Here is a 15,872-nt window from a genome sequence, read left to right as displayed (position 1 = left end):
TACAAGCAACAATCATCATCATATCCTCAACGTATTCATCTGAAAGTGATTTGCCAAAAAAAGAAAACTGCATGTTTCTTAATTGTCAAATTCAATTTGTATTTTTTGAAAATTCCAGAACATTCTGGCCTGCATCTTTGTTTCTCTTTTAAACCACCACCAATACTTCTATTCCCAAATTTCACCATGGTCTTCTCGATTTTGCCAGCATCATTTTCCATCAAGTCTGAAAAAGAGAACAAAGTACTGATTAAAACCAAATTTGTACTTCCTGTAGGGAATAGCAGTGCTTGCAAGGTAGCAAAAGCTTAGGTTTTACCTCAAACAGGAACATACTTCACTATTCATTACAAAAATCTGACGACAGGAATCTGTATTCAAAACAATCAAATGAACATCCTTCCAAAAACAGGAAACAGCAGTAGAATATCACAAACTTTCATTTGCATTACCAAACACAATTCAATGTACAAGCAACAATCATCATCATATCCTCAACGTATTCATCTGAAAGTGATTTGTTGTCAAAAAAAGAAAACTGCATGTTTCTTAATTGTCAAATTCAATTTGTATTTTTTGAAAATTCCAGAACATTCTGGCCTGCATATTTGTTTCTCTTTTAAACCACCACCAATACTTCTGTTTCCAAATTTCATAAAAAAGAAAAAAACATGAATATGAAACATCCATGGTCTTCTCGATTTTGCCAGCATCATTTTCCATCAAGTCTGAAAAAGAGAACAAAGTACTGATTAAAACCAAATTTGTACTTCCTGTAGGGAATAGCAGTGCTTGCAAGGTAGCAAAAGCTTAGGTTTTAAACTGCAGTTCTTCGTAACCTGCAATGCAACATTAACCTTTTTGTCATCAATCACACTGCAGTTGGTTAAACAGATGCAGGAAAAGACCAATCACTAAACAGTATTCAAATATCCACGACATCATCTGTTGGTTATCTTTTGAATGCTAAAATCAAACAAAGTTAATGGAACACTTTCAAACCCTAAACAGAATGTTTGACAAGCATAAATACAGTGCTGCACTGCAAGCAAGGTCAGTATTATCATTAAAAAAGAAAATTATTATTTAAAAATGCAATACTGTATTAATTATGACCAATCACCTTCACTATTCAAAATCATTTTAGGAAGGGAAATTTCCAAGAATAAATTGCATACATTGAGCATAGTTTATTAGCATGCATCATGTCTGCAGTGCTTCGGCATGATTCAAAAACACATGCAAATTAGATACTGGGGCAAACATCAGACACCGTTTGCACAGAGCAATTCCTCTTTAGCAGGCCAGTTATGAGTACTAGGTTAAGAAGGATGCAGCAGACTACAACGATCTGCACTCAAAAATATTGTAATTTTGACTGTAAAAATGCTATAGTAAACACATATTAATTGGTTAATGGTAGGTTCCTTTACCATATACAGGGGAAAAAAACTGTCATAGATTTAGCCTATTCTTGATTTGTCATTTCATGTTATTTTATAGTATAATACTGTTAAATGTGCAATTTAAATACTGACAAACCATACACTGTCATTCCCTGCGACACTTCACATTCGATTGGATTTGATTTAAATCATTGTTTATTGGTAGTTTTTGTTAGATATGTATATTGGTTATTTTAGTCTGTATGATACCATGCACCTACTATATATATTAGAATTTTATTCAGCTTGTGGAAAGGCTACTTGTGATGAACTTTTATTCTTCTTTACCACCTGTTACAAAACTGATTTTAGTAGCAGTGTAGCCTAGCCGCTGTATTTAGGATTTCTCTCTTTTTTTTTTTACAGGCTGTTCTGTAAAGATGTTTGTATTTATATTAACACTGCAAATATTCTTTGTGCCAGGCAAATAGCGCTGCTATTTGTGAACCAAGTGAAGCCCTATGATGCCCCTTATTTGTATAGAAACACATTTGCACTGAAAATAATAGTTTAGTGAATGCTTGGAATTTATAGAGTAGTTGGTCATATAGAACTTTAATCAGGCAACTCCACAACTGGGAAATGACAAGCAATTTATCACATAGGGCCTAAACTGTAGTTCAGTGGTCTGTCACTGAACACACTAATGAAGTGAAACACAAGCCAACAAAAACAAGTGATCACAACACTCCGATCAATAAAAAGCATGACATGAAAAATATGGCTTGACAGTCACAAATGGCATTATGTTTCAAAGGAAGTTGTGAGCTTCACTCAGCAAACACACCAACATAGCCATGCAGTAGGTGTTGTCATGGAAATGTTGATGCCATATTATGGGATGCACAGGTGGCAACAGCAAGCCTTACTTCAGCCTGAAGACTGGCCTTTCTTTTTGCAAAACATTCAGGCATTTATCGCAGACTCCTATATTTTGCCAACCTACTACTTTGTTCTGCAGCAATCCTAAAGGAAGGGTAAAGAAAGAGAGGGAATGGAAAAACGCAGAAGGGTTAAAGAAACAAACACTGAGACAAAGTGTTTTCACACCAAGAACGATAACTATAAAGTTATAGAGTCCACACCAACGGACAATAACGTTATTTATGCCACCTGCCCCTTTAAATGCACACTTTAAAGTCAGTTGAATTCTGATTGGATTGTTTTTATTGTTCATCAGCTGAAAAAATTAAACTGTTCTTAATGAGATTCCAATAATATTGCTCTTCATTTTTGTTATACATATGGTGTGGACTTGCCTATTCTTATAGAGTAAGAGTGATTATTAAAAATTTTATAGTTACTATAGTGGTGTGGATGTCCCTAAATGCTCCATTCAGCTTGGCCTGGCAGTCAAAAGGCCGCTGTATTGTTGGCTGCTAGTATGTGTTTCTACTACTAGATGCCCCAATATTATTGGTGGGCTGTGTAATAGGCTATATATTTTGAAAATCTGCCAACTAATGACATGTATTGGCAGTAAAAAAGATGTTTAAACATGACAACAGTATCTCATGGTAGATGGATGAGCTCCATCGAAACTTTTCTCATCTGTCACATCACCAACTCTCATAGATAATGATTTTAGGTCACTTCGCTGTTGCTTGCTTTATGCACAAATGTCCATTTGGAAAAAGAGATGGGACTCAAGACAAGTGGAAGTCAAAGCCTTGCATTAAAGGCATAGTTCACCCAAAAATTTGATGTTTATCTGCTTACCCCCAGGGAATCCAAGATGTAGGTGACTTTTCTTCAGTAGAACACAAAGGATGATTTTTAACTCCAACCGTTGCAGTCTATCAGTCGTATAATGCATGGCAATGGTAACAAAATCTATGAGAGTAAAAAAAAACATGCACAGACAAATCCAAATTAAACCCTGCGGCTCGTGACGACACATTGATGTCCCAACACACGAAACGATCGGTTTGTGCGAGAAAACTAACAGTATTTATATCATTTTTTTTTTTACCTCTAATACACCATTATATCCAACTGCCTTGAGCGCGCGCACGGCATCCGGTCCGGGTCTGGCTCTTTTTTTACTCTCATAGATTTTGTTACCATTGCCATGCATTATACGACTGATAGACTGCAACGGTTGGAGTTAAAAATCATCATTTGTGTTCTACTGAAGAAAAGTCACCTACATCTTGGATTCCCTGGGGGTGCTCATCCATCTACCATGAGATACTGTTGTCATGTTTAAACATCTTTTTTACTGCCAATACATGTCATTAGTTGGCAGATTTTCAAAATATATAGCCTATTACACAGCCCACCAATAATATTCATATTATGGGATGCACAGGTGGCAACAGCAAGCCTTACTTCAGCCTGAAGACTGGCCTTTCTTTTTGCAAAACATTCAGGCATTTATCGCAGACTCCTATATTTTGCCAACCTACTACTTTGTTCTGCAGCAATCCTAAAGGAAGGGTAAAGAAAGAGAGGGAATGGAAAAACGCAGAAGGGTTAAAGAAACAAACACTGAGACAAAGTGTTTTCACACCAAGAACGATAACTATAAAGTTATAGAGTCCACACCAACGGACAATAACGTTATTTATGCCATCTGCCCCTTTAAATGCACACTTTAAAGTCAGTTGAATTCTGATTGGATTGTTTTTATTGTTCATCAGCTGAAAAAATAAAACTGTTCTTAATGAGATTCCAATAATATTGCTCTTCATTTTTGTTATACCTATGGTGTGGACTTGCCTATTCTTATAGAGTAAGAGTGATTATAAAAAATTTTATAGTTACTATAGTGGTGTGGATGTCCCTAAATGCTCCATTCAGCTTGGCCTGGCAGTCAAAAGGCCGCTGTATTGTTGGCTGCTAGTATGTGTTTCTACTACTAGATGCCCCAATATTATTGGTGGGCTGTGTAATAGGCTATATATTTTGAAAATCTGCCAACTAATGACATGTATTGGCAGTAAAAAAGATGTTTAAACATGACAACAGTATCTCATGGTAGATGGATGAGCTCCATCGAAACTTTTCTCATCTGTCACATCACCAACTCTCATAGATAATGATTTTAGGTCACTTCGCTGTTGCTTGCTTTATGCACAAATGTCCATTTGGAAAAAGAGATGGGACTCAAGACAAGTGGAAGTCAAAGCCTTGCATTAAAGGCATAGTTCACCCAAAAATTTGATGTTTATCTGCTTACCCCCAGGGAATCCAAGATGTAGGTGACTTTTCTTCAGTAGAACACAAAGGATGATTTTTAACTCCAACCGTTGCAGTCTATCAGTCGTATAATGCATGGCAATGGTAACAAAATCTATGAGAGTAAAAAAAGAGCCAGACCCGGACCGGATGCCGTGCGCGCGCTCAAGGCAGTTGGATATAATGGTGTATTAGAGGTAAAAAAAAATGATATAAATACTGTTCATTTTCTCGCACAAACCGATCGTTTCATGTGTTGGGACATCAATGTGTCGTCACGAGCCGCAGGGTTTAATTTGGATTTGTCTGTGCATGTTTTTTTTTACTCTCATAGATTTTGTTACCATTGCCATGCATTATACGACTGATAGACTGCAAAGGTTGGAGTTAAAAATCATAATTTGTGTTCTACTGAAGAAACAAAGTCACCTACATCTTGGATGCCCTGGGGGTAAGCAGATAAACATCACATTTTCATTTTTAGGTGAACTATCCCTTTAAATGCATTAAAGGAATTTATCTGTACAGAATTGGGCCTAGGAAAAACATTTCAGGTTAAAACTAAACACTGAATGGACACTTATGTTCTCTCTAAAGTCTTTTTTAAGGCACTACAGATTAATTGGGTGAGTAATCTTCCACAAAAGGCTGTTAATTAGCAGGGCATCCTCAGGAAGGTACATTCTAAATCTGTGAAATTAATCTAGTCCCAAAAGACCACTTCGGAGTAACCCAAGCACACACTACAGAGATGGCAACACACCCACAAGTTCAGCAGAAGGTTCAGAGTTAAGACAAAGGGGACAGAGATAAAACCCAAGTCTCTATTTTGTCAAATAGTGCAATTCAAAGCTGCCTTTTTACCACGTCAGAAATAAGACTGAAAGACATACCAAATATTCACTATCTATGCCATTTGCATTTTCACTCAAAATTGTTACTACATGCTATGTTTACATACACTTAACATTGCACCTTTTTCGCCAGCAAAGTTTCACTGTGTGAGGCTAAATGCTGTTTATATCTGAATAGGTTAGTGTTAAGATTATAGCTAGTGTGCTCAAAAACAATGGCAAAATGTTTGCATTTAAAGGTTACATGCATTCAAAATTTATAGTGTCTCTCTACTGCCTCAACGGACAAATAATTTTGAGGACATCATTCTACATTTTATCTTCTCATCAGATTTTCTCTTTCCAATCAAATGCTCTTTAGAATCTTAAGCATCCCGCCCCCTATACAATAAAAAAGGTGCTATAACTGCAAGTTGCACTCTATTAACTCTATTGATCACACTGAAATACTACTGTGTAATAGAAGTCAGTCTTACCGGCATGGCCTATGTGGAAGAGAATAGTGCTGGGTGACAGTGTGAAGTTTGAGATATTGGCTCCAAAACTTGAGCAACTTGTCTCCTCAGTCCCCAGACGTTTGCAGACTGTTATAAAAAGAAGAGGGGATGCCACACAGTGGTAAACATGGCCTTGTCCCAACTTTTTTGAGATGTGTTGATGCCATGAAATTTAAAATCAACTTATTTTTCCCTTAAAATGATACATTTTCTCAGTTTAAACATTTGATATGTCATCTATGTTGTATTCTGAATAAAATATTGAAATTTGAAACTTCCACATCATTGCATTCTGCTTTTATTCACAATTTGTACAGTGTCCCAACTTTTTTGGAATCGGGTTTGTAGTTTAATCTATTCCCATGTCAGTTTTTACATGCACCCATAATAATGTGTCAGAAGACCATTACCAGTATGAGCAGGAGCAGAAATGGAGAGAGGACCAAGGCAGTAAATGTATTGGACACAACTGTGGGTGGCTTCTTCTCTGGCTCTCTGAAAAGATGCTGTAGAGACAATTTCATAAATGAAACAAAAAAATTAATTTATTTATTTATTAAAAGAATACAGAAATGAGGTAACAGACAGGACTGGGCATATTTTGATATTGATATTTTTAGCCTTTCGATATACATCTTGATATTTATGAATAAGGAACCATCATTTCAACCAAACAATCGATTAAAGAAAGGAAACAGTATAAGTTTAAGAAAGAGATGAAAAGTTGAAAATTAATAAATAAAAATAGCAATACATAAACAGCAATAACTGCATTGTTCTAGTTGAACAAAATGTGTAATTACTAATTATGTTATTAACACAAAAATATTAAAAATAATTTTTAATATGTACGTGGATCCTATAATTTATCTTAATTTGGTATGTTCCCCTTTTCTTTAATGAAGCAGCATTTAAGGTTACAAACAAAACCTGATGACCCACGCTATCCACCATGATACAATATCTAAATAATCTAAATAGCATCTTATGCTTCAGTGGAAGGAGGAAAATCTGTCCTTTTATACGAAGTCCACACAGTCAATGTCGCAAACTTGCTTGTTTGACTTGTGAAAAACTGCAGAATTTGAATTTATTTTTTTTATTATTTCATGCTTTGTTTTATTTATTTTTAATCCTAAAATGTTGATTTGTGTTTAAACTAGATATCAAATTCCAGATTTATATATAAATTAATATTAAGCTTTTATTAATAATAACATTCATGTTATCTGTCCAGAAATTTGGCGTTTTCCTCAGAATATCCTGTCATCCCCGAGTACCACTGGAGCGTTTACCTGGATTTCTGGTTTGGGCACATACAAAGTTTTAGCCTGAATTGTTCCAGGTGCCTCTTCATCTAAGAACTTCAGCACAATGTCAGCCTTTGAAAAAAATTAAGTCTAAATTAAGACTAAACAATGACAATTTAACATTTCCAAACATGTCAGAAAAACAAAAACACAGCACTTGCAAAAGTCTATTTCAAGATCCCAGAGTTCTCCAAAGAAATTAACTGCCTTACCACGTTCCACAAAATGGGGTTCTCCAGTGTAGCGTCTCCCACCATCAGGTAAAGAGCATAGGTGCCAGAGATGGAGTCAAACTCTGTCTTTCTCTCAGCTGTGTCCAGCTCAAACTTATACAAATTCTTACTGTCAGGTTCAGCCACAAACACGACCTCCTGACCTGTCTTCTGGTTGTGTAACCTCACAAAGGTCTGAAAGCAATGACTTCAATCAGTTCATTCAAATGTTTTTGAACAGTGCATTTAAATAGGGTGGCCAACTTTGCTTGCTTGGAGTGAGACTTTGATGACATGGACGTAATCACACATCCCTATACAAGGTTTTAAAGAGGTCATCGGATGCCCATTTTCAACAAGCTGGTATGAATCTTTAGGGTCTTCATGAAATGTCTGCAACATACCTTGGTTAAAATTTCTCAATGGTTGTGTAAAACAACACCCTTTTTACCTTATCATAGGCAGCTCCGTTCACAGCGGGCCGTTTTGGTGCATGTCTCTTTAAATGATAATGAGCTACTGCTCATCCCACCCATCTCTTCAGTTTTATTGTGTATTTGGTGGCGCGTTACCATCAAAAACAAAACTGTCCTCAGTGGCTCTGATGTCGGGAGAAAATGAAGACACTTACCCCTTATTTACGCCCGTTTCACACCGCAAACTTGAGCTTCGCGTCAGCGTAACTTCATCGTCACTGCGAGAATATTCACACTGGAAGTGTTTGAACAGCGTCACAGCAGCGGCTGCTCACTTTTGCGGTATGAAACCGGCCACTTTTACATTTAACTACAAAACACCTGCATTGCTTACAAGTCAAGTCGCTACAGCTGTTCGAGCGCGGAGAAAATGGCAGGACACTCCATCAGCGGTCGTGGGCAGAAATAATTGAGACTGTTAAGGTTTTTTGGAGATTTAAAAAAAAATTTATTAAATAAATAAAAAGCCTGTAAATGCGAATTTTGCATCCGATGTCCCCTTTGAAGATCAAAACCTCACAAAAAGGCTTGTCCCACTAATGAAAGCAAAAACATAAGACTATACAATGAGGGCAGAATGTATTCACTTGTCATGCTTTATGCATAAAAGAAAACCATTTTGGATGGGATAATCACCTGGTGAGGGGTGAGTTCCACTCCTGTGGTCTCATCAACTAACTGGAACGTCACGGCAAAGTTTTGATGGCCGTCTGCCATAAAAGATGCTTTGGCTTTAGTTGGATATTCCACTCTGAAAAACAGAGTTCAACACATACGCTGGCTTAATTATACAATAAAAAGAAAATGAATCAAATAGAGCTTGATAGAAGCTGGTGGTTCTAGATCTTACCTGGTGGTTTTGGGGCCAATACTCTGGTCCTTGTCCACGACAGACAAATCCATGTTGTTGATGGCAACTCGGGTAGAGACCTTTACTTTGAGCTGAGAAAGCAAATCAAACAAGTTTCGATCCAAGGCTTTAAAATGACATCACAATAAGAAATGATTTCAATCCATTAAAATGGACACTCGTAAGTGTGAATATGCTGGAAGAAAGAAAAAACTACAGCAATTACAATAATTGTGCCTTTTTTGTAATTTGTTCAGTGAAAGAGGCCAATGACATCAGAAAATCTCCACAGCAATTGTGACATGCTTTTGACCTTATAATTGTACACTGAACAGTCAGAGCAATTATTCTTTACATAGCTACAATGTGAATGAACGCACTCTAGACCAATTAAACGTGAATGTTGAGTGAATGAGGAAATGAATCACGGTTCATTGCAACAATTAAGAGTTAAACGTTGAGGTCAACTCATTGAGGTCACGACAAGGCACGACATATGCAATAAGATAAACAGATATAAACTAAACTTTTGATTTTTCTAGCACATTTCAAAGATTCAGTAAAGTACCTCAACATGGTTGGCAACAAATCGGCTGTCACCAGCAATGGCAACAGAGAACTGATAGTAGCCACTCGCTGGTTGGCTGGCCATGAAATTCAGCTCAAAAACCCCACTGTGAAACAAAGGACAGTCTTTTAAACAAAGGAAATATTTCCAAATGAAATTATCACTGTGTTTCAGGCATATTACGTTACTTATCCAGAATCTGGAACTCTATTACAAAATAAAATATTCAAGCACTGTGCACATTACATAAAGGGAGTTTAAATTAGTGCTGCCAAACGATTAATCTCATCCAAAATAAAAGTTTTTGTTTACATACTATATGCTTGTGTACTGTGTTTATTTATGAAAAAAATAAAAAATAAAAAAATATATATATATATATATATATACACACATTTATGTGTTTATATATTTAATATATAAACATAGCATATGTTTCTTAAATATATAATGTGTTTGTGTGTATATATATAATAAAAATAAACAGTACACACTCATATCTTATGTAAACAATTCTTTTTATTTTGGATGCGATTAATCGCGATTTAATCGTTTGACAGCACTAATTTTAAATGTATTATAGATAAACTCAAAGCCAAAACATACATAATTGACACGCAAGAATAAAACTCATTCGTTCTTGCAGGTCAAGCACGCACATTTGAAGTGTCATTAAACATTTAATGTGCTTTATGTATGTGTGATGATTAATGCTTATATATGAATAAAAGCCTAAATTAAATATGTTCATCATATTAAGTGATTGTGTGAATTAGATCAAACCACCTGATTCATATAGATTACTTTTACAATGACTTTATGTACTTTTTGAAGCTTGAAAACCGATTGTGTATTTAATGGATGTTCAAAAATTAAGAGAGAATATTTTTAGAAAAAATTTTAATTTGTATTCCGAGGATGAATAAAAATCTTAAGGAGTTTGGAAAGGCATGAGGATGAGTAGAAACCAGAATTTTCATGTTTGGGTGAACTAACTAACTTTTTAAAGGAAGTATGTTTAGTAGCATGTTTTGTTTTTTTTCTTCTGCAGTTTCAAAATTTGTATGGCATTAATCATTATTTGAAAGCTGCCATCTGCAATGCACATACTCTCTGAGGGTGAAGGGTGCCTGGCTTAGGACGGCAGATTTTGAGGACACAGCACTGGCCGACTCCGCCAGCACACTTGCTGAACTGAGGGGCTGGCAAAGGACATCCGTCACCTGAAGCTGCAGTAACAAACACAGACATTACAAATTATTTCAGGTTTCTTAAAAAATATAGAGTACACACTTAAAATTGAGGCCTACCCGGAGGAAGGGATGTCTGTGGGATACAGCAGCAGGGCCCTGGGCACTGACAATGACAGGCACATGGAAGTGATTGTTGGAAAGCGATGCAGCCGCGCTAGCCACACTGAATGCCTCTGTGAGAGAGTCCCAAGACTTCTTACTGAAGATGGAGTTCACTAGCTGGATTACCTGATCCTGTGATGGACAAGTGGAGGAGCCGTTTATCTCGAGTCAGAAAGTATATGTTGTACATAGTTATTCATTTATTCTGAGTGGGCTAAACTATGAACCTCTTTCAGGGGGGGCTCTATGTCCACATGATCGGACAGGGAATATGCAGCAGAAACAAACAATGCTGTGGCCTCCAGCCCCTCCTCAAACTGAAGATACACTCCGCCCAGATCATCTAAACGGGCAGCGAGATCCTACAATGAAGAAAAATATACAAATCACACAAGAATACCAGGTTTCTGGTGCACAGAGCAAATGAGACAAATCAGAAAAGTTTGAAATACAGTGCAAAGCAGATTTGTCTTCAGTTGATAACAACAACACTGCAAAAATACTTATAATAAAGCATATTACTTCTATTTTTCTTTTTTTTTTAACTGGTATTAAACGTGATCCTGGATATGTGAGATTTAATTATTAGTAACAATCAAAACATGAACTGTTAAATTAATTCACTACCCTAAAATGGCCTACACAAATTCTAATTGTTATGCACTGTAAATAAATGCATTTAAGTACTTGAAAACAATGATCATTTGGTCTGACAGGTTAGCGATGGGACAGTATACCGTCAAGACCTGAGAAACAAAGTGAAAGTATGGCTCTGAAAGTGCACAGTAATGCCTGGAATCACTTAATAATGAAAATACAGTTAGGTCCAAGATGTACAGCACCAATCTGCCATTTATATATTATAATGAAAACCGTGTTGTAATGTATGTTGTAAATTCTTTGTGCAGCTCTATTTTAGCATGATTGTGCTGATTGTGCCACGCTTTGCAGCAACAACTGCAATCAAGTGTTTGCGATAACTGGCAATGAGTCTTTCACATCACTGTGGAGGAATTTTGATCCACTCTTCTTTGCAGAATTGTTTTAATTCAGCCACATTGGAGGGTTTTCGAGCATGAATGGACTGTTTAAGCATCTCAATCGGATTTAAGTCCGAACTTTGATTTGGCCACTCCAAAACCTTAATTTAGTTTTTCTTGAGCCATTTAGAGGTGAACTTGCTGGTGTGTTTGGGATCATTGTCCTGCTGCATAACCCAAGTGCGCTTGAGCTTGAGGTCACAAACTGATGGCCGGACATTCTCCTTCAGGATTTTCTGATAGAGTGCAGAATTCATGGTTACATTAATTATGGCAAGTCATCCAGATCCTGAAGGTGCAAAGCAGCCCCAGACCATCACACTACCACCACCATGACTCTTGGTATGATGTTCTTTTTATGAAATGCTGTGTTGGTTTTACGGCAGATGTAACGGGACACACACCTTCCAAAAAGTTCAACTTTTTTCTCATCAGTCCACAGAATATTTGCCCAAAAGTCTTGGGGATAATCAAGATATTTTTTGGCAAATGAGAGACGAGCCTGTGTGTTCTTTTTGGTCAGCAGTGGTTTTTGCCTGGGAACTCTCCCATGAATGCCGTTTTTGCCCAGTCTCTTTCTTATTGTTGAATCATGAACACTGACCTTAATTGAGGCAAGTGAGGCCTGCAGTTCTTTAGATGTTGTTCTGGGTTCTTTTATGACCTCTTGGATGAGTCGTCGTTGCGCTCTTGGAGTAATTTTGGTAGGCCCGCAACTCCTGGGAAGGTTCACTACTGTTCCCAGTTTTCTCAATTTGTGGATAATGGCTCTGACCGTGGTTAGCTGGAGTCCCAAAGCCTTATAAATGGCTTTATAATCCTTTCCAGACTGATACATGACAACTATTTTGTTTCTCATCTGCTCTTGAATTTCTTTAGATCGTGGCATGATGTGTTGCTCTTTAAGCATGCTTCACTTTGTCAGACAGGTTCTATTTAAGTGATTTCTTGATTCAACAGGTCTGGCAGTAATCAGGCCTGCGTGTGGCTAGTGAAATTTAACTCAGCTTTCTAAAATAATATGGTTAATTGCAGTTCTTTCATGATTTAATAGGAGGGGGCAATTATTTTTTCACGTAGGGCCAGGTAGGTTTGGACAGCTTTTTTCCCTTAATAAATGAAATCATCATTTTAAAACTGCATTTTGTATTTACTTGCATTATCTTTGTGTAATATTTAAATGTGTTTGATGATCTGAAACATTAAAGTGTGACAAACATGCAAAAAAATAAGCCAACACTTTTTCACACCACTGTATATAGGACACATTTGGTTGAGTTAAATAATCAGCTGCACTACCAAAACGCTTTACTTACTGGTGTTCATTCACCCTTCAGCACAGCTCAAACAGCAACATCATATTCCTTCTAGATGTTCTTTTTTAAACATATCGATGATATTGTTAATAATAATCTGGTTATTTTTCTCATAATATTTTCTTCAACACTATGTTTTAATTTAAAATGATTTCTTGTTATGGCATCAAAAAACTGCAGGGACGAATCACTTGATAATGCAGAAAATGCAGTTGCGCAATTAAGTGAAAGATGTGCAACACCAAGCTGTCACAGAAAATGTATATTACATTTTACTTTTTTAGTATTATGATTTTTCCTGTGCTTTTGCACTGTGTTGTTTCAGTGTGATCCTACAGGAAGAAAGCATTCACAATGGGAGTTACACATTCTGACTAGCACGTAACTTAAAGTTCACTTGTGCATTCACATAACTTTTTGAAGACATGAGTTGTAATAATGTTTGTTTATGTTGAGTATTTATTTGATTCATTTCATATAGGATGTGTTTGGATGAGGTAATTAACACACTAGTAACGTGCCTCGGTATTCAGGTGTTCATTTACTTGTCAGCTTCAGCTCACACAGTTCAAATCGTAATGCCTCCCATTATTTGACTATGATTGGATTATTTCAAACTATCATGTTTCTTTTTCAAATTTATGGATGATGCATTGCTAATAAAAACTAGCAGTGTTATTTCTGCCCATCATCAACAGTACATTTTATTAAAATAGTTTAATTGTTATTTTTGCCATGACTTGCATAGCCCTGCCCCCTCAGGTAAGTTTTTTTTTTACTAAGCTCTTCAGAACTTAAAAAGAAAAGAAAAAAAATCCCTAAACTGTTTTTTTTATCATTTCTGTAGTCTAGGCTTTAGGCTTACAGTTGATTGTTCTGTGGCTAATAAATCTAATCTCTCACCTCAATCTCCTCCAGGATATCTCCAAGTTCAGCTTGCTGAGAGAGACGAGACGCAGTCTGCAGTGCCAAAATGATTCTGTCAGGAGAAGAGAAAATCAGAGTTAGGTCTCAAAATTAAACTAATAAAAAGAGACCACAAAGCAAGCCTCAAGTTAAAACAGAACTTTTTAACATAAGGACATGTACTCACGCCAAGACATTATCCTCTTTGGAGATGCGAGCTTTCAGGGCACTGACCACTTCCTGTGAGGCCAGAGGTAACCCAAAAGAGCTGAGAGCACTCACAGACTGATGGATCTGAGAGGCAGTGGAGTCCTCACTGACAGTGGCCAAAAGCAAATCACGCGTGTCATTTGACACAGGAATCTGTCAGGATCAAAATAGAAAACACAATTTGTGGATTTGCTAGTGAAAATTACTGTGTGCAATGTGACATACTATTTGAAAGTGACTTTTAGGCTGCCCAGCTAAACATCAGCTTTGCCAAGGAGACTAGCTTAAACTAGCCAAGTCCACCAAAGATATTTTCAATATTGTCTTATCATTTTTGTACCATTGAAAGTCCAAACAACCAAAACTTCCATGTAATAAAAATTACAAAAAGACATCGTAAAACTAATCCATATAAAAAGTTTATAAGTCTTAAACTGCTCAATTCTTATGGGTTACGTTTACAACAAACATTTTGAAGCATCAACGTTTGGTTGAGTGGACTTTCAATGGAGAGACAAAAAGTCTCCAGTTTCATTAAAAATATATTGATATTTGTGTTTTGATTATGAATAAAATGAATAAAAATGAATGGGTGAATGAAAATGAATGGGCTTGGAACAACTTGAAGGTGAGTGACAGAATTTAATTTTTTTTTAGTTAAGTAACCCTAAAGGAATATCTAATTAATTATACAAAATATAATGTTTAATAGAAAATAATAATACTATATAATGTATTATATTTTAATGTCATTGTTCTTTAAAGCACTCACAATAGAGAATCTATCTATAAATATATAAATACACAGTATATATAGTAATAGCAAGTATTATCTGTCAACACTGCATTGGCTACCCATTAAGCATTGTATATATTTTACAATTTTGCTGATTACTTAGAAATCCCTGAATAGTTTAGCTTCTCAGTTTCTTCCACATTATAATCCTTCACGTTTCTTGCAGTCACAAAATTCCTAAAATATCACAACTGACTGTAGGTGGTAGATCCGTTTCCTATTTAGCACCCAAACTTTGAAACAGTCTACCTAGCACTATTCAGGAGGCAGACACACTCTGTAAGCTTAAACACAGATTAAAGACCCATCTCTTTAGCCTAGAATACACATAATATACTTTCACATTTCTATAATTCAAATCCATAAAAGGATTGTTAGCCAGCATTAATTAGGACAACTGGAATGGGGTACACTTCTCATAACACCCAGTGTACTTGTTACATTAAAAGAGGAATGGCATCTACCTAATATTAGTCTCTGTCTCATTCTTATCCCGAGGTTACCATAGTTGGATCCAGCCTGTATCCAGACCAGATGAATTTAATTAAGCTGAAATAATCAACTATTGTCTTCTGTAGAGCTGCTTAATACTGAACTTATTTCAAAAATGTTTAAATAAATTTTACTCTACTGAACTGAACCAACACTGAACTGACTTGAGCTAAATAACAGATTCTCCAGAACCGAGTTTCCATAATTGATTGTGAAGCTCCTTTAAAACAATCTATGTTGCATAGTGTGCTATAGAAATAAAGGTGACTTGACTCAGTATTCATTTTGTAGTATTTATGCTCATGGAGGCATGAAAAAACTAATTAGCAGTCTTAAAAAAATTTATTTTTTTTACTCTACCCCCC

The 15,872-nt window shown here is 36.2% G+C and overlaps 1 protein-coding gene across 1 annotated transcript in view; it reads right to left on the bottom strand.

Moving 5' to 3' along the window:
* Nucleotides 1-5,967: 5,967 nt before the first annotated feature.
* The window catches only part of LOC107560427 (dolichyl-diphosphooligosaccharide--protein glycosyltransferase subunit 2-like), a 13,287-nt gene continuing 3,382 nt past the window's right edge, over nucleotides 5,968-15,872 (bottom strand). Inside the window, exons 4-16 of the mRNA XM_016244609.1 lie at nucleotides 14,197-14,372; nucleotides 14,007-14,082; nucleotides 10,975-11,109; nucleotides 10,703-10,879; nucleotides 10,503-10,621; nucleotides 9,393-9,498; nucleotides 8,825-8,916; nucleotides 8,611-8,725; nucleotides 7,499-7,693; nucleotides 7,272-7,358; nucleotides 6,379-6,482; nucleotides 6,322-6,329; nucleotides 5,968-6,019 (exon numbers count right to left, since the gene is read on the bottom strand). Of these exons, the coding sequence (XP_016100095.1) occupies nucleotides 6,326-6,329; nucleotides 6,379-6,482; nucleotides 7,272-7,358; nucleotides 7,499-7,693; nucleotides 8,611-8,725; nucleotides 8,825-8,916; nucleotides 9,393-9,498; nucleotides 10,503-10,621; nucleotides 10,703-10,879; nucleotides 10,975-11,109; nucleotides 14,007-14,082; nucleotides 14,197-14,372 (1,386 nt within the window). The 3' untranslated portion in view covers nucleotides 5,968-6,019; nucleotides 6,322-6,325. The remainder of the gene's footprint in view (nucleotides 6,020-6,321; nucleotides 6,330-6,378; nucleotides 6,483-7,271; nucleotides 7,359-7,498; nucleotides 7,694-8,610; nucleotides 8,726-8,824; nucleotides 8,917-9,392; nucleotides 9,499-10,502; nucleotides 10,622-10,702; nucleotides 10,880-10,974; nucleotides 11,110-14,006; nucleotides 14,083-14,196; nucleotides 14,373-15,872) is intronic.

The sequence above is a fragment of the Sinocyclocheilus grahami genome, unplaced genomic scaffold, assembly GCF_001515645.1.
Source record: "Sinocyclocheilus grahami isolate Dianchi unplaced genomic scaffold, SAMN03320097.WGS_v1.1 scaffold726.1, whole genome shotgun sequence".
NCBI classification, from domain to species: Eukaryota; Metazoa; Chordata; class Actinopteri; order Cypriniformes; family Cyprinidae; genus Sinocyclocheilus; species Sinocyclocheilus grahami.
The sequence above is the reverse complement of the archived record's forward strand: the minus strand, read 5'-3'. Positions and strand labels throughout refer to the sequence as shown.